The 19,161-nt window shown below is 40.4% G+C and overlaps 1 protein-coding gene across 2 annotated transcripts in view; it reads right to left on the bottom strand.

Annotated features, from left to right (window-relative positions):
- mao (monoamine oxidase) overlaps nt 1–19,161 on the bottom strand; it is a 67,409-nt gene that overhangs the window by 4,368 nt on the left and 43,880 nt on the right. For both annotated transcript variants that reach the window (XM_047370468.1, XM_047370467.1), the window contains 11 exons: nt 13,541–13,645; nt 13,345–13,436; nt 10,932–11,073; nt 9,264–9,413; nt 7,224–7,383; nt 7,053–7,149; nt 4,443–4,496; nt 4,292–4,349; nt 4,103–4,200; nt 1,876–1,987; nt 86–148 (listed from right to left, as the gene is read on the bottom strand). In XM_047370468.1, the coding sequence (XP_047226424.1) occupies nt 86–148; nt 1,876–1,987; nt 4,103–4,200; nt 4,292–4,349; nt 4,443–4,496; nt 7,053–7,149; nt 7,224–7,383; nt 9,264–9,413; nt 10,932–11,073; nt 13,345–13,436; nt 13,541–13,645 (1,131 nt within the window). The remainder of the gene's footprint in view (nt 1–85; nt 149–1,875; nt 1,988–4,102; nt 4,201–4,291; nt 4,350–4,442; nt 4,497–7,052; nt 7,150–7,223; nt 7,384–9,263; nt 9,414–10,931; nt 11,074–13,344; nt 13,437–13,540; nt 13,646–19,161) is intronic.

Here is a 19,161-nt window from a genome sequence, read left to right as displayed (position 1 = left end):
GAGGTTACAGTTCATGGTCTTTAACATGGCTGAAGGAAGTGCTGAAGGATTTTTACTGGACGATGAAGCATGAAACATTCCTTACCTGACTCTCGGGCTCTGGTTGGTTAATCTGACTCTGGTGGATTTTACCCATTGAACACAAGACCTGTAAGAACACACTGGTTATGACAGCGGCACACAACAACAGATGGTCTTAAAATAATGAGGATGAGCTTATGGTTTTTGTTTTCCACAGCAGAGTCAGAGAGGCAAAAACTGAAGTCAAGACTTGAGCTTTTGACTTTAAACAAAATTTTCAAAAAGTCTCTAGTTCAAGTATTACTAACCTGGACCTAATTTGACTGACTTGGCCATTATGACAAATATAAGTATACAAAAATGTGACATTATTTCATGTCTTCATGTCTCAGTGTGTTAAATGTTGTTTTTACAGTTAGTCTACACCTCAATCACAATCTTTACATACACTGCCTTACAAAACCATTCACACCCTTTGAACTTTTCCACATTTTGTTACATTACAACCACAAACTTCAATTTGTGACCAATACAAAGTAGCGCATAATTGTTATTTTGAAGGAAAATGGGGCGTGTTGTGGTATGTGTTTGTTTTTACCCCCATAGGACAATACTTTAAGGAACCAGCTTTTGCTACAAGTCTTGTGGGAGTATGTCTCTACCAGTTTTACACATATATAGAGAGAAAAATTAGCTAATTTGCTTTTTCAAAAGAGCACAAGGTACTATGCTTTGTCTTGCCACAGCTTCTCAACTGGATTTAGCTCTTGATTTTTACTGGGCTATTTTAGACTTTCTATTGTAGCATGGGCTGTATGTTTAGGGTGATTGCCTTGTTGGAAGGTGAACTTCCTCCTAAATCTCATCTTTTACAGCCTCTAATGAGGTTTCTTTTAGGATCCCTCTGTATTTAGCTCCAACTATCGTCTAGTCACCTCTGACCAGCTTCCCCTACTGAAAAAAGGATAGCCACAGCATGGTGGTACCAGCACCATGTTTTACAATAGGGAAGCAGTGTTTACTAATGAGATAACTTGCAAAGGCAGTTGATTGCACTTTATTTAGGGGTTTTAGGGTAAGGTAAAACCTAAGTATAATTTACCTTCTACTTCAGTACTGAGTTACTTTGTTTTCTGGTCCATCACATACAGTAAATCCCAATTAAACATAAAAGTCCTAAAGAAATGGTTTATGTTTAAGTTTTTTGTCTTAGAATTTAGAGCTTTTTTTAAATACTTATTTAGTGATGGTCCCACAGAAAATGTCTTGATGAGATTTGAGAAGATAAAATTTAAGCACATTATTCTGATATGAGCTTGATTCAGATTTGAGCTACTCAAAATCTTACATGATTTCATGATCACTCTTAATTAAACTTGTTTTCTGAAAATTGGTGCAGGGGGACTGGATGAATAAGCAGCTGACTGTTTCTCTGCTGTGAAGGCTAATGCAGTGATGCTTCCATTTGTTGAATGAATTTTGCACCCATTTGACAGGGATTTATACATATTACTCTGTTTCCCAATATTCATGTAGGCTCAAATGAAACTTTGATGTCAGGAATTCTCAGCAAGAGCACGAAGAATTGTTGTTTGATCCACATGTTGAGCAGCAGCCTGACCGGGGGGCATTAGTTCCTAATGAGAAGTTAATATCCTCCAGAAGTGCCAGCTAATTGCACAATTTGTATCAGTTAGGTTGATGAAGTCACACCTGGCACACCAGCTACACCTAGTAGATATTATCTGCTGGTTCCTCTTACTTCTGTCTGATTCTGATGGGTATTTTTCATGATCATGAATGTTTGGGGGGTTTTGTATCTCAGAGGTATTTTAATACATTGAGTTCTCTGACCTCTCTGGCTGCCCTCTCCCCAGCCTGCACAGCCCCCTCCATGTAGCCACTCCACTCTGACGCTGTCTCTGTTCCTGCAAAGTACAACCTGCCAACAGGCTCCCTCAGAACCCTGCAGACAGGAAAACACAGAAAACGTACAAGATGCATTCTTTTACTTACTTAAAGTTCAATTAGTTGTTTTAGCCTGCAACCTATTAAACAACTTTGATTTAGAAAGTCTTTTATTGCATTATTGCAGGCTTGTTTGAATTCTCTTCATCATATTAGATCTGATCCAACATCAGACCCAACACAGAAGTCATTTTTGGGTCAGCATTGCTGAAGTCTGGTGTTGTTGAAGGTTTAGCATTGAGGCGTACAACTAAAAACTTGGTATTTTATAAACCATTCATAAAGACTTGTTTCATAAATATCAACAGATGTTTATTTTTCAGATTTGATGTGTGGGTGGGGCCTGTCACTGCAGTCCTATACTGCTCAGCATTGAGATAAACAAGTATATACGCGTACTTGTTGTTTTCCGTATATCTGGGATCGGGTTGCAAAGGCAACAGTCTCAGCAGAGAAGCCCATACAAAAATACAAAATATTGTTTCTGCTCTGAATGTACAGCATTTAGCCAAATCTAATTTCTCTGGGAGTGAGGGAAAGAGTAAAAAATCATGGAAAAACAACCAGCCTTACATTAAATGTAAAAAAACATAATGCAATTATTCTAAAACCTATTTACAATTAAATGTAATACAAAGCTGTATACAAGACCTTTTTATTAGTTTTGTTGTTAACATATTTGTGCATTTTGAAGCTGAGGCCTTGAACAGATATGTCAAAAACATCTCAACACTATAAAAATTAGGGGTAGAGACACACAGAGAAATCAGTGGCAACCAAGTTTTCAATTGATCGGCCCAGACTTGTGGTCAGCGAATGCATCACATGCAAGCACAACCAGGTCAACAACACAATGCAACAGGAAATAACACTCACCATCAGTGGGCTCTAGATGGACAAACTTTATCAGTTTATTCATTTACTTAGTATCCCTACACATAGCCCATCCTAAAATTGCCAAACTCTAACCCTCAGTAGTTTAATCTAACCTCCGTACAACTAAAAACTTGGTATTTTATAAACCATTCATAAAGACTTGTTTCATAAATATCAACAGGTGTTTATTTTTCAGATTTGATGTATGGGTGGGGCCTGTCACTGCAGTCCTATACTGCTCAGTATTGAGATAAACAAGTATATAAGCGTACTTGTTGTTTTCCGTATATCTGGGATTGGGTTGCAAAGGCAACAGTCTCAGCAGAGAAGCCCATACTTCCCTCTCCCCAGACGCCCTACTCCAGCTCCACTGGGGAAAGCCTGAGGCGTTCCCATGCCAGCTGAGAGACATAGTCCCTCCAGCGTGTCCTGGGCTGTTCCCTAGGCCTCCTCCTGGTTGGATGTGCCCGGAACACCTTTTGAGGGCGGCGTCCAGGTTGCAACCAAAATAGATGCCCGAGCCACCTCAGCTAACTCCTCTCTATGTGGAGGAGCTCTACTCCAAGCTCCTCTTGGATGGCCGAGCTCCTCACCCTATCTCTAAGGGAGTGTCCGGCCAGCCTGCGGAGGAAGCTCATTTCAGCTGCTTTTGTCTGGGACCTCAATCTTTCGGTCATGACCCAAAATTATTGGTCATAGACGAGAGTAGGAAGGCAGACGGACAAGTCGATCGAGAGCTTCGCCTATCTCTTCACCACAACGGACTGTCTGTCAATCACCCATTTCATTCTCCCCTCATTCGTAAAAAAAAAAAAAATATATATATATATATATATATATATATATATATACACACACACACACACACAAACACACATATACATATTTATTTACATATATATATATATATTATTTTAATGAACTATGACATATATATGTGTTATGACTGCTTTTGTAGTTAATCAGAATAAGTAACCTAGGTTCCTGATCTTTTACATGTCCTGTTTGCATCCTGAAACCCAAATTGCTGTAAACGTGATCGGTTTCCTGTATAGGCTGCCTTGACGATAGCCCCAAGTTGAAGGAAACCAGCTTTGGGATACTAAAAACCTTTGAACGAGAAATTAACCTGAGCCTACTGTGCTTAGCCTTAAATACTGCCTCATAGTAGAGCCCTTAGACCCAGTAAAACACTAAACATCTGCAACAAAAATTGTGTGGGCACAGAATTCCTTACCTGCCAAACTGGGTCAGAGTTCCAGGAGGAAAATAAGCTGTGTAGCAGCCCCCAGAGTACTCCTCCTCACACCAGTTCTTTTCCTCATAGTGCACCGGCTGAAAGACACCAGAGGCCATGTGAGCAGTTTGAACAACAAGGCGAATCGTTCTGTTATAGCTGCTCATGTTTCTCTGTATCCTGACTCACATGGAGAGCCTCCTCTGAGCCCAACCCTCTGGAGTAAATCTCACAGATCCTCCTCAACCTAAACAATGCAACACAAGAGTTCAGACTAAAGCCATCTTGTAGCTTATGAGAGTGATTTTAGCTGACGGGTTGCAGCCGTCATGTTTCCAACCTCTCCTCTTTGGTCAGATCTGCCAGCTTTCTGCACTTGCGAGCCAGGATGAATCTGCAGGAAAAGGGAGGAATAAATATCCAACTGCAGCTTTCCCATCTCTTTGGTTTGCGTAGCTTGGGTACAGACAGTGCTGTGACAAAGTCGTTGCCCCTAACTGAGTTCTTTTGCTTTTTTGTCACATTTCAATGATAGCATGAGTTTATACAATAAGTAGTTTTCAAATGATGATTTTATTTATTAAGGGAGAAAATTTAACAAAACCAACCTGTCCTTTTGTGAAAAGGTAATTGCCTGCTGAACCTAATAACTGTCCACCATTAATAAAGTGTCTGTGTGGTTTGACAATGTATCTATTAGATCACTGCTAAGGAATTTTGACTTACTCCTCTTTGCATAATTGTTTTAAATCACCCATATTGGATGTTTAGCTTATGCCACAGCATCCCAATTAGATTTCAGCCCAGACTTTGAATAGGCTACTCCTGATGGGGTAGACTTCATTGTTTGCTTCAGATTATGGTCTTCTGCATAACCCAAGTGCGTTTGAGCTTTACGTTTTGAAGTGATGGCTGGAAATGTTTCTTCTGGATTTTTAGCTAGACAGCAGAGTTCATGGCTTTATCAGTTATAACAAGGTAAAAAAAATATATACAGCAAGCAATGCAGGTCCTGAGCAGCAAAGCAGCCCCAGACCAACTACCACCACCTTGGGCCTTGGGACTCTCCCATGGATGCCATATTTGTCCAGTCTCTCTTTCTCATTGTTAAATCATGAACTCTGACTTTAACTGAAGTAAATGAGGTCTAGAGTGCTTGCGATTTTGTTCTGGGTTCCTCTGTGACCTCCTGGATGAATCTTCATTGAGCTCTTGGAGTAATTGTGGTTGGTTAGCCCCTCCTGGAAACTAGGGTGTCATATTTTGATTAAGGTTTAGTGGATAAAATGGTCCTGACTGTGGTTCACTGGAGTTCCAAAGCCTTAGGAATGGCTTGGTAACCCTTTGCCAACTGAACAATGCTCTTGAATTACTTTACATCTGGGATATACAGGGGTTGGACAATGAAACTGAAACACCTCTCATTTTAGTGTGGGAGGTTTCATGGCTAAATTGGACCAGCCTGGTAGCCAGTCTTCATTGATTGCACATTGCACCAGTAAGAGCAGAGTGTGAAGGTTCAATTAGCAGGGTAAGAGCACAGTTTTGCTCAAAATATTGAAATGCACACAACATTATGGGTGACATACCAGAGTTCAAAAGAGGACAAATTGTTGGTGCAGGTCTTGCTGGCGCATCTGTGACCAAGACAGCAAGTCTTTGTGATGTACCAAGAGCCACAGTATCCAGGGTAATGTCAGAATACCACCAAGAAGGACGAACCACATCCAACAGGATTAACTGTGGATGTAAGAGGAAGCTGTCTGAAAGGGATGTTCGGGTGCTAACCCAGATTGTATCCAAAAAACATAAAACCACGGCTGCCCAAATCACGGCAGAATTAAATGTGGACCTCAACTTTCCTGTTTCCACCAGAACTGTCCGTCGGGAGCTCCACAGGGTCAATATACACATATACATATACATAGCCAAACCTTTGGTCACTCATGTCAATGCCAAAAGTTGGTTTCAATGCTGCAAGGAGCGCAAATCTTGGGCTGTGGACAATGTGAAACATGTATTGTTCTCTGATGAGTCCACCTTTACTGTTTTCCCCACATCCGAGAGAGTTACGGTGTGGAGAAGCCCCAAAGAAGCGTACCACCCAGACTGTTGCATGCCCAGAGTGAAGCATGTGGGTGGATCAGTGATGGTTTGGGCTGCCATATCATGGCATTCCCTTGGCCCAATACTTGTACTAGATGGGCGGGTCACTGCCAAGGACTACCGAACCATTCTTGAGGACCATGTGCATCCAATGGTTCAAACATTGTATCCTGAAGGCGGTGCCGTGTATTAGGATGACAATGCACCAATACACACAGCAAGACCGGTGAAAGATTGGTTTGATGAACATGAAAGTGAAGTTGAACATCTCCCATGGCCTGCACAGTCACCAGATCTAAATAGTATTGAGCCACTTTGGGATGTTTTGGAGGAGCGAGTCAGGAAACGTTTTCCTCCACCAGTATCACGTAGTGACCTGGCCACTATCCTGCAAGAGGAATGGCTTAAAATCCCTCTGACCACTGTGCAGGACTTGTATATGTCATTCCCAAGACGAATTGACGCTGTATTGGCCACAAAAGGAGGCCCTACACCATACTAATAAATTATTGTGGTCTAAAACCAGGTGTTTCAGTTTCATTGTCCAACCCCTGTATGTCTTGCTTTTTGAGATATTTTAGCCTACTACCAATGTTGTCAGTCTTTCCAAAATTGTGATTAATCACATTTAAGTAAAACTTTACTTTCACTACAGGTTGGTTTTGTGTTTTTTTCTGTCAATAATTTGAGAGCGGTTTTTATGTTTTAACGGAGGTTATCTTCATCAGAAATTAAAAATGTGTTTGATGGTCTGAAATATTAAGAGGAAAAATCAAAAACAGAAGAAATCTTTAAGGGTTCGAATACAGCACTGACATTTTGATCTTGCTGTGCAGTGGCTCACCCCATAATAGCAGGCACAGTCCCATCAGGCTTTGTGTCATCCAGAGTCAAGCCTATAGGAGCCCCCTCCTCCTCAATCACCATGGTGCCGCAGTAACCTTATAGGAGCAAACATTAAAATCAGCTTCTTGCCCTGCAGCAATCCTCCTATCCCGGTTTGCTTCCTGCATACCCTTTTTCCTCCAGAAGTTCTCCTTGTAGTAGACCATGCATTTGATGACGCTGCCCATGGGGACACGGTAGATCAGCTGGTTCCTGAGTGGGGGCAACTCGGGGTTAAAGTGCATCTTCAGGATCAGACCAGGTGGAGTGGCCACAATAACATATTGGGCCTAGAGCAAATAAAAAACAGAGAAATAATAAAAAACCAAAACATAAACCAACACAACATTTAGGACCTATGAGCATAACCAGCAGGTGGCAGCGAAATGCAATTCTTTCTTCTTGTCCTCTGAGGTTGTGTGCAAAAATATTGTTTCTGCTCTGAATGTACAGCATTTAGCCAAATCTAATTTCTCTGGGAGTGAGGGAAAGAGTAAAAAATCATGGAAAAACAACCAGCCTTACATTAAATGTAAAAAAACCTAATGCAATTATTCTAAAACCTATTTACAATTAAATGTAATACAAAGCTGTATACAAGACCTTTTTATTAGTTTTGTTGTTAACATATTTGTGCATTTTGAAGCTGAGGCCTTGAACAGATATGTCAAAAACATCTCAACACTATAAAAATTAGGAGTAGAGACACAGAGAAATCAGTGGCGACCAAGTTTTCAATTGATCGGCCCAGACTTGTGGTCAGCGAATGCATCACATGCAAGCACAACCAGGTCAACAACACAATGCAACAGGAAATAACACTCACCATCAGTGGGCTCTAGATGGACAAATTTGATCAGTTTATTATTTTACTTAGTATCCCTACACATAGCCCATCCTAAAATTGCCAAACTCTAACACTCAGTAGTTTAATCTAACCTCCCCAACAACCCCACACCATTCGGAACCCTTTGTGAAGTGCCTTGAGACGACATGTGTTGTGAATTGGTGCTATATAAATAAAACTGAACTGAACTGAATTGAATTGAATTGAACACCCCTCAGTGTGGATCAGTGAGATGTTGAAAACCTAACTTAGATGAAGTACAAAGAGGTTGAAGGCTATTTAAAAGACACTTTTTTCCCTAGAAGATGTTGAGACATGTTCAGGCTTTTATTTATCACAGGAATCGGCCTAAACCCATATTAGCAGGTAAAAGCCTTACGAAAAGTTGAGACTAGAAATCAACAACAAAATGATTGGTGAATATCAAGTTTGTAGACCTATTTTACAGCGGACATTTAATGAGATATAGCAGAAAGTTTATTTTTTCCAGTGTGAGGATGTTGTGCTTCTTCCACAGAAAACCAGCATGAACAAGAACAGATGAGGAATGCAGACCTCAGAAATACGCCTGAGCTGATCCCACAATTAACAGTTACCTATCTGTCCTGAAATTAAGGTCAACAAGTCAGTGATATGAATGGATATCAAGAGAGCAACAGCAAAAGCAAAGTAGACTTAAATATTGTACAAAAGACCTCAACATTTGTTGGAAAATCCAGTTTTTCTGTGTCAAATGTTTTATCATTTCTTAGATTCTCAGAGGTTTTGCCCTTAGGCAGCCCTGCTGTGCCATTAAAGCAGTGCCATTAAACCAGTTGGTACCCAGCCATCACTGGATCCACAAATAAAACGAAATACCTTTTTGAGCCTGACTTTATTAAGAATTATCAGATGATTATGTTGACTCTGTTGTCTGAGTCTGTCTTGAACAGAAACTAAGAAAAATCTTCATTTTTATTCAGTCATGATATATTTTTATTCTGACATTTGTTCAGCGCCTATTCAACTTTTCCTTTGATGCGACTTGAGAGGACATTTTTTGTGAATTGACTATATAAAAAACTGAACTGAATTTGAATTAGTGCTGTTTGATTTGTAAATTAAACACCGAGAGGTAGTAGACAACTGCGGCAAATGATGTGTAAATAAAAATACAGCCCCGTGTTAGTGGATGAGGGCCTCTTTTTGCCGATCAGTTGTTTATTTTATTTTAATTCTTAGGCTCCTAACTGTTTCAGAAATACGTTTGCAGGTGACAGTGAAACGGTTGTACTGGCTACCATGGTATGCAGAAAGCAGTGCATGTGGTTTTGTTCCACTCACAGTGTAAGTCTGTTTGTTCACTGTCTCTACCACCACCCTGTCTCCGCTCTGGTCGATCCTGTGGACCGGCGACTGCAGCTTCACTCTTTCACCAAGCTCTTTGGCCATGCACTCACTGATCTGACTCGAGCCGCCCGCAAATTTCCTCTCCTTCAGAAGAGAACAAAGAGGACACATCAGTAAGTAGGGGAAGAATTAGTTGCTGTTTAGATCAAAGCTTATAAATGTGTTAGAATGGTCCAGTAAAAGTCCAGACATAAATTTGAAAATCCAACCGGACAGAGCTTGAGGTGTTCAGAGAAGAATGTGTGTAAGTTTCCACCTGTGGTTGTCTAAACCTGGTAGGGATATACCCTAAAAGACTTGCAGCTGTAAATGCAGTGAAAGGTGGTTCTATAGTAAGAACTGACAAAGGAGACTGAATAGAAATGCCCGGCACAATTTTCCGATTTTGTTTTATCACAAAAATTAATAGGAATGTATCATTTTCCTTTAGTTTCAAAATTAAGTTCTATTATGAGTTGGTCTGTGAGACTGAAGCCCCTTTGTGGTTGTCACATGACAAAATGTGAAACAGTGCAAAGGGTGTGAAAACCTTTGTAAGGCAGTTTAGAAAATAAAGAGGATTGCCAAAATTCAGCTTTTTCTTCACTTTATGTGCAAAAGCATTCTCTCAAAACCCAGAGGAATCAGCTTCATTACATCTGATTTCACAGAGTTCAACTCTTCTTGCACAAGGAAAGCCATGTTTAGCCGAGCATCCGATCAATCTTCCCCCTTTCCTTTCACTACAAATTTGTGTTTGTAGAGCTCAGGCCAGCCTCTCCTAAATCATGAAGACAGACTGAGGAGGTGGAGAGAGATAAGGTGCTGCCAAAGCTCAGACACACAAAATTGATTAGGCAGTAACCTTTACCGTATGCATCAACATCTGCTGTCCCTGATCCCAGACACGTGTGGATTCCAGTCCTTTGAATGAATTTGCCTAAATTATAAGCTAAACCGAAATTGGTCCTGGCAGCAAACAAAATGATTCTCTTTGTAAGTTTTATGGTCAGCTTTAGCAAAAATACTTGAAAAAGCTGTGCTACTTTAAAAAAATTAATGTTTCAGTGACTGAACACACTATCCTGCATGCGTCATTTGCGCAAGTTCTCAATTGTTGTGAAAACTGCAAATGGCATCCGTGCTGGCTACAGTGTCCTCTGTATAAAAACACAGTTCAAGGATTCAGTGGTTATGGCAACAGGGGGTCAACCTGCTCTGGAAAACACAGCAGCAGAATAAGCTCCCCAAGAAAGCAAGAAAGCATCCTTTGTTAGGCTTATAATTAAGCTGAGCCGATGCAGAGCAGACAAAATTGAAAACATTGAGACTAATTTGGGATCTCCCACTGATGCCCTGGCTCTGCTTGTTCAAGACTGAAAGCTTTTGCAGTCGTTTGGCAGGGCTCTCTTCTGCTCTGGCCTCCGTTCATCTGAGCCCTGTTTTTCCTGGAGGGCCTATCATGATGCATGACGATGAGTTTTTTGTTTGGATCCCAGGTGTAGGATATCAGTGAAGATGTAAACAAACAGATTTAGTGGTTTACATGGTTTAACCCAGTGTTTTTAATTTGGATGCACTTTCAAGATTTGCTTAGACAAAAGCTAGGCCCTGTATACATACCTGCCCCCCGTTAGTGGTGGAAAAGATCCTCATTGTCCCTCCGCACTGTTTAACATACCAAAGGAACCACAGGGCTGACACCTCGTGGGGTTCAGACGTCACGTTCACGTTGACAAACAGGGTGGCAAAGCGGCGAACAGCACTGTGGGAGGTGTTGAAGGGAAAACGAGGAACAAAAAGCACATATGAAGTGTGTGGTGCTCCTAAGATTTCTTTTTTGTTGCAATTAACGTAATAATATAACATACATATTTTTCAGTAAGCTAGCATTTCCATCTTAAAGATTTTCTATTGGTCTGATGTTATATTTTTATCTACAGAAAAACTGTCTTTTACGTTTTCATTACCTGTTAGCCATACTTATCTAATGGAAAAAAACACCACTTCGAATGGATCACTCTGTGTGTAATGAAGCTATAAAATATGCGGTTCAGATGTTTACATACACAGACCTTAAGACAACAGACTAAACTCGTCCTTGTTTTAGGTCAGTTGGGATTACCAAAATGATTTTGATTTTGCTTAATGCCAGATAAATCACAGATAACATCTCTTTTAGGGCTGAATGGTGGCACAGTTGGTAGCATTGTTGCCTTGGAGCAAGAAGGTCCTGGGCTCGATTCCCAGCCAGGGGTCTTTCTGCATGGAGTTTGCATGTTCTCCCCGTGCATGCGTGGGTTCTCACTGGGTACTCTGGCTTCCTCCCACAGTCCAAAGACATGTCTGTTAGGTTAATTGGTAACTCTAAATTGCCTTTAGGTGTGTGAATGAGTGTGTGCATGGTTGTTTGTGTGTTGCCCTGTGACGGACTAGCGACCTGTCCAGGTTGTACCCTGCCTCTCGCCCATAGACTGCTGGAGATAGGCGCCAGCTTCCCCGCGACCCACTATGGAATAAGCAGTAGAAAATGACTGACTGACATTTCTTTTAACTTTCTTCAAATTCTGAAGTTTACATACATTTCTTGGTATTTGGTAGAATTGCCCTTTATGGCAACTGTATGGCTCTGGTCAAAGGTTTTGGGTTTCCTTCCATAAGTTTCCCACAATAGTTTTCTGGAATTTCAGCCCATTCCTTTTAAAGTGTGTAACTGGGTCAGGTCTGTAGGCTGCCAGGCTCACACACAACTTTAAAGCTCTGCCCACAAATGTTCTATGGGACTGAGATCAGAGCTTTGTGATGGCCACTCCAACACATTGACTGTTGTCTTTAAGCCAATTTCTAACTAACTTAGGGTCATTATCCATTCGGTAGACCCATTTGGATCAATGGTTTAACTTCCTGACTGATGTCTTGAGATCTTGCTGTTATATTTCAGCATAATGTTCTTTTCTTATGAAGAATCTACACGGAGGTGCACCAGTTGCTCTTGCAGCAAAAAACACCCACAATATCATACCGTACAGATCAGAAAGTGGTCTCAGGCCAGTAGGCTTTCTCCTTTTTTCCTCCAAATGTACCAATGGTCCCTATGTCCTTACATTTACATTTTAGTTTTAACAGAGCACTCTCCACATGTGTCTGTAAAGATTAAGGTCTTTGTCTCTAAGTTCAGTTGTAAACTGTAATCTGGCTTTTTATGTTGTTTTCGGAGTGATGATGTCTTAGCCCATGTCGGTACAAAATGTTTCACTGTGGATAATAGTGTCATTATTCACAGTGAAACATTTTGTAACGACAGTGACGTCCAGCGTCCAGCATCTTCACAAGGTCTTTTGCTTTGGCCTTGAGCTTGATTTATACATTTCACAACAAACCCAGTTCCTCTCTGGGACACAGAATCCATCTTTCTGAACTAAATGATAGCTGAACATTACCATGTTGTTTATACTAGCATTTAATTGTTAATAGATGTGGCACCTTCAGGCAGCTGGAAATTGGACCCAAGGATGAACCAGACATGTGGGTCTCTTCTTTATTTCTTGTCTGATTTCTTTTTTCCTGATGATGTCACAACAGGAAGCAGTATGTTTGAGGCGTTGCCTTAAAATATATTGAGGTGTACCTTCAATTGACTCATATGTTGTGAATTAACCTATCAGTAGTCTACAAAGCCATGACATCATCATCTTGGCTTTCCCAAATTGTTTACAGGCATAGTACCCTTGGTGTATACAAACCTCTGAACTTAAATAAAGTGATAAAAAATATCTAAAAAAATACATCTCATTATTATGGCATTCAGTAAATCTTGATATTTCCTTTTCTAAAACAGGAAAAGTTTAGTTTAAAGTCAGAAAGTAAGAAAAAACATTATTTTTAACTTTTTAACCAACTTTTTAACTTTTGTTTTATGATGGCAAATATTACTGTTTCTGTGGCACTTGTACACACCAGGAGAATATTTTAAGCTATTAAAGGTTTTAGTGAGTTAAAAAACAACGAATCAAATGAAAATTGTTTGTTCTGTCACCTGGTCCAGCAGATTTTATCAAACAGTTGCTGCATGGTCATATTGTCCCACTCTAAAGCATGAGGAGCTCTCCAGGGCGCCTCTCTGGGAATCTAAAAAACAGATGAGGCATTCCACATGAGACAACCATACGTAGATGTTAAGCCAGTAAAAGGACAACAACAATATGAAATATCTGGACTTAGTGTTGCATCACCTCCTTGCCCATCTCATCCATTGTCCTGAAGAGGTTGTTGAAGTCCATATAAACAATGGGGTTCCACATAGGAGGGAAGGAGCCTTTGAACGGGTACGACTTTTCCTGTCGGATCAATAAAACTGTTGTTACAATCTTCTCATGAATAGTGTCTTGATAAGTCACTTAAACTGGTTCCTTTATCTCACGGAATTTACAATGAAAGCAGATAAGTTTGTTAACAGAGACACAAACAACTGATAAAATTATTATCAGTTGTTTTGTTTATTGGACGGGTTGATTCTGCTGATACCGGACTGTAACTTTAAAGATTTTTCTGACTACAGTAACCTTGCCCCACAAGTATTTTGTAATTCTCTGTTTAGGGATGCACAGATAGGAAAATGTGGACTGATATCAACATCTGATATTAATATAGTTGTTATGCCTGATGACCGATTTTTACTGGTATTATATATATTTCCCTACCCTCTATAACTGTGAATAAATGTCCACACTGCTGACATTGCTTTCTGCTTCAGTTAAACACGCCACAATTCTGTATCACTATCACTGTCACATGACCACAGAAATACCACATGGCCAAATCCCTCCCTTCCCCTCCTGAAATCATACACAAACAGCATCGAGACGGGAATAAAAATTGATTATTAATATCAGCCCAGCTTTACTTATGGGGCCGATACCAAAATGAAAAAGAAATGACTAACATCAGCCGATACCAATGTTGATGCCGATATATTGTGCAACAATAGTTTTGTTATTTAAGATAGAGTTGCTTTTCAAAGTTTCTTCCACTGCTTAACATGTAATATTTCCAGTCATCCAAGGTTACTGACTGCTGTATCAGAAACTCAAGTCTTTTTACCTGCTCTTCTGTAAATGTCTACAACCTATTTTGAGCAGCTTCTAGCTCCGCAGAAAGCACGTTGTCAGAGAATGGTTGATAGACTGAAATAAAGTTTGAACCCTAGTCAGATCCAAGGAACCACGCAGAAGTTTCTGCACCGACTGACCTTAATGAAAATATGAGACATTTAACTTTAAGCTCAGTAGGCAGGACAATCACACTGGTCTGCATGACCAAAAGAAATGTGGCCAAATGAAAGTCTGGGATTTCCTGTTATTGAAGTCTAACAGACATGACATGCATGAGGCCTGGGACAACGGTGCTCAGAGGTTTCTGTCTTCTTTGACGGCACCAACTAGAATGTGGGTTGTAAGCAGCACATCCAGGTTTACCTGCAGCCCTTTCAAGAACCAACAATGTCATCCATTTTTTAGTGACACTTGGAGTGTAGATTGAATGTTGATGAAGTAAAATATTGACCTAAACTAGAAAATGGAAATGTAGGAGTATAACAAAAGGACATAATACAAATATTGTATCAATGTTTTCTAGATGAGACTCAGACTTTTAAAAAGACATGTTCGAGAAGCATTTCACTGCAGGTGCTGACCCCTGTTCTGAGGCCCAAGAAGCAACTGATCGTAACCCTAACTGGAAGGTACCTTGGACTGACAGAGCCAGTTCTGCAACCAGAGTGAGGATGAGATTTCACAGCACTAAATTATTAATTATGCTTTCATGTTTTTTTTCTCTTAGCTCCAGGTCAATTTAAAATGTTTCAGTTCCATTTGGTCATCATAAACAATCTGTTTCTTACCCAGGTACTTGAACCTGAGTTCATATCAGTTCATTTTTCTTTGTAGTTTATTGAATTCTGAAAAATAATTCTTGGAAAATGCTCACTTCACAATCAATATGACAAATTATGGTCCCTATCGAAACAAAATAACAAGACCCAACAATTGTAGTGGCAGATATGATTTTTTGTGTAAGAACATAAAACAGATTATAGTTGTTTGTTAAGGCGGATACAAAACATCCCCCTTGTGGCTACAAAGCGACCTTTGGTCAATACAAAAGTGTGAAATTGGAGGGGAAAAATGACCAGTCCCACTTTTTTCTTCACAAGTTTATTAGAATACAACACAAACAATATTAATCTGGTAATAACTGATATCGCTAATGAATCAGTTATTGCTCAAAATGAATTCAGAGCATTATCAGCAAACCTAATTCATTATGCATCCTGATCCAAGACAGGAAACATAAACTGTATATTTTAAGCTTGCTGAATCTGTAAGAAATTTTCAGATACACATAGGAGAGTTCTCCTGGGGCCACTTGCTGACCTCTGGACTGCTTAGTCAGAGTGACTGAACAGGATTCAAAGAGCTGTGTAGACAAGAGAGGCAGAGCTTACATAATATTTTACAACTTCGATAACAGTATCCATAATTCCACACAATGTTTGACAGGACCACAAGCTGTTAGTATACCACATTGCAAAAAGTGGTGAAGGGGCACAGTTTCAGACAGATGAGCTTCACTTACACACTATCAATGTAAACGTGCAGATTAGACGTTCAGCTGCATGGAAAAAGAGCTTTATGTGACAGAACTGATTCAGCTGTATGGAATCCATAGTAGGTGATGTCCTTAACACTGTCCAATCAGAGCTCAGCCCGTGTATGCTCTGAAAATCAAAGAACCCCTTACATGATTGATTCTTTAAATAATCTGTGTCAAGGTGGATCTGTTTGCTGGATATGCAGATAAATGTTTTAAATTAAAGAGGACACATCAGTAAGTAGGGGAAGAGTTAGTTGCTGTTTAGATCAAAGCTTATAAATTGTGTTAGAACTTTCTGCAAATGAGTCCTACATAAAACCACCACATATACACCATCCCCATTCATGTAAAGCTAGCTCAATGAATTTCACTTTTGCTTTTATCAGCTGTTTTCTGGTCATTAAGTCTTGTTTTAATGTTAAAAAGTAAATGAATACCAGCAGATACCAACCTTTGACAACAGATAAAATCTGTTTGCAAATGTTGTAATAGCAGCTGCTGTTTTTTTAATTCTGAAAATCAATTGAATAAACTTTAAAGCTTCTCAAATTCTGATAGGACAAATCAGTTATGACCCTGAAAATACTAAGATTGGCAAGAGTATCCAGGGCGCTGTGCTAAATTCTTGGAAACGTTCAGCGATTTCTTTTTTACGATTCTGGAAATTCTATAAACTAAACTTCCAGTTACAGGAGCTATTATAAATTCAAAGAACCTCTCCTTGGCCAATGACATATTTCTTTACTTAATCTAGTTCAGAAGTCAACTTAAGTTAGATATAAATGCATCAACATTGAAATAGATTGTCAGCTTTACAACTCCCCAAATCAAACACAGTCCATGTAAAAGGTGTACACTCCCATGTTAAAAATGCAGTTTGGGCCGGCCCGTCGGGTAGCACTAGAACTGTTGGCCCATATACAAAGATTATTAGTCCTGTTAGTCCTGCTCCGGGGTTCAGGAGATGTGCTGTATGTCCTGAACTCCCCCCCCATACATTTTTGTAAACTTCCCTTGCCATCCAACCCCAAATGTTCCCAATCAGGTTTAGATCAAGGGAACACACAGGATGGATCCAAAGAGTGACATATTTCTCCTGGAAAGAGTGCTTTGTCAGACGTGCGTTGTGAACTGCAGCATTGTCCTGTTTAAAAACCCAGGTATTACCACACAGATGAGGGCTGTCAGTCAAAAGGGATGCCCGCTGCACAGCCTGAAACAACATCAAACTCCAGTGTTCCATTGAAGGAAAAGCACCCCAAATCATGATGCTCCCCCCCACCACACTGTGCCACGTAGAAAACATTTCATGTGGGATCTCCTTGATATGCGAGTAACGCTGGAAGCTATCAGGACCGTCAAGGTTAATGTTTTTCTCGTCAGAGAATAAAACTCTTTTCCGCCTTTCAATGTCCCATGTTTGGTGCTCCCTTGCAAAGTCCAAATGTGCAGCTTTGTGGCGTTGAAGGAGATGTAGCCTTTGAAGACACTTTTTTCAGTCTTCTTTGGTAGAGTCTGTCAGCATGCCCCTTCCCTTGACTTGGCAATATTCGCCCACTCTACCTTACTAAACATCTTCAAATCTATCAGATGGTGAGAACTGCTCTTGTCCACAGCTCACTTCAGGTAAGCCCACAGATGTTCTGTTAGATGAGCTTCTAGACAATGGCTCGGCCATTCCAGAGCTTTGACTTTCCATTGAGGAAGTTGTTCTTTTGTTGATATAGATGTACTAACACCCTGATGCTGACAAATAAAATCCATCTTCAGCTTTCTAACAAATATCTGAAGGTTTTGGAGCAAAACTTGTTGATTTTTGGAAATGTTGATGATTTCGTCCACCTTGACAAGAAGTCTAGTTCAAGCTGAAGAAAAGCAACTATTCAGCATGATACTGCCACTACCATGTTTAACTGTGGTGTTGGTTCGCTTCAAACATACGTTTTGCAAATGTGCTCCAAAAGTTCAAGCTTGGTTTCTTCAGACCTCCAAAAAATTCTCCCACAAGGTTTTAGGAGGTTTTATACTATATATGGTATCATACTGCAGAGGTTGTGTGCAGGTTGGTGTGTGTTGTGCTGTCTCTCTCCCTCTACGGATGTGACTGGCAGGTGCAGCTCCTCTGGTGCAGCTCCACAGGTGCTCAGAAGGTGTTTCTTAAGGAGCAGGAACTAGGAAGGAGACATCAGCTTGATAGCTCACTTAGCGTGGTAACCTGACTGCTACCCACTGTTTCCAAATGGTTTTTTGACTCAGCTCTTACCCGAGTTTATGCTTGTTGTGTCCAGACTGAACTCCTCTGGTGTTCACACCCAGGACTTCCAGCTCCGTGCTTTACCTTGTGAACTCCTTGGGACTCACGTGAGTCTCCTTACCTGTCATGCTGCCTGCTTTCTGGAGTCAGAGATGATTCCCCTGGAAACACCGAAACACTGCTCACCTGCCTGTCCATCCTCCAACACCTTTCACTCCTCTGAAGCGTTGCCATCCAAAGTGATTGAAGGAGAGAGATTCAGTTCCTAAAATTTCTGTATTACTCCACCTGCCAAACTCAGTTTCTGTGGATGACTTACCTCCTCCAGACGAGCTTCCACTCTTCCCCAACAGTAAGACCTTTCCATATCCATTTCAGTGCAACTACATTACCATTACTCTACCAGTCAGTAACTACTCACCTGTCTTCCTCAGTACCGAGCCAGATCCATTCGGAAGGTCGCAACAGTTTACCATTCTCACCCTGCTGTCCTTCAATAAACTCTTTCAAACGCTGCTCAGTCTCCATAGTTATTGCTCTTTTACAGAGTGGGTTATTTACCATTATGACATATGGAGAACATAGCAGACTGTTGTCACATGTACATACAGGATATATATCACAATAAAGGCTTTGATATTATTTACAAGTGACAGAGTTTTGGGATATTTTAATGGGGGTGTGAAGACTTCTTTTATATCCCCCGTAGAGTCTTTACTGCTCGGTTTGGTAAATTTGCCAAGTTTATTTGTTGTATAAAATAGCATTTTTTCCAATAAAAAAGAGAACTACTGTAAATGATTTAATGACTACTATTAAAGCAGTCTTGAATTCCTGAACAGCTCAGCAGAGCCACAGGCAGATCATCTTCATGCCATGCTGCAATGATGAAATCATCCATGCAGAAGGAGCCCTGGCTGCATATACTGTGCAGTATATGGACATACT

The sequence above is a fragment of the Girardinichthys multiradiatus genome, chromosome 7 (genome assembly GCF_021462225.1).
Source record: "Girardinichthys multiradiatus isolate DD_20200921_A chromosome 7, DD_fGirMul_XY1, whole genome shotgun sequence".
NCBI classification, from domain to species: Eukaryota; Metazoa; Chordata; class Actinopteri; order Cyprinodontiformes; family Goodeidae; genus Girardinichthys; species Girardinichthys multiradiatus.
The sequence above is the reverse complement of the archived record's forward strand: the minus strand, read 5'-3'. Positions and strand labels throughout refer to the sequence as shown.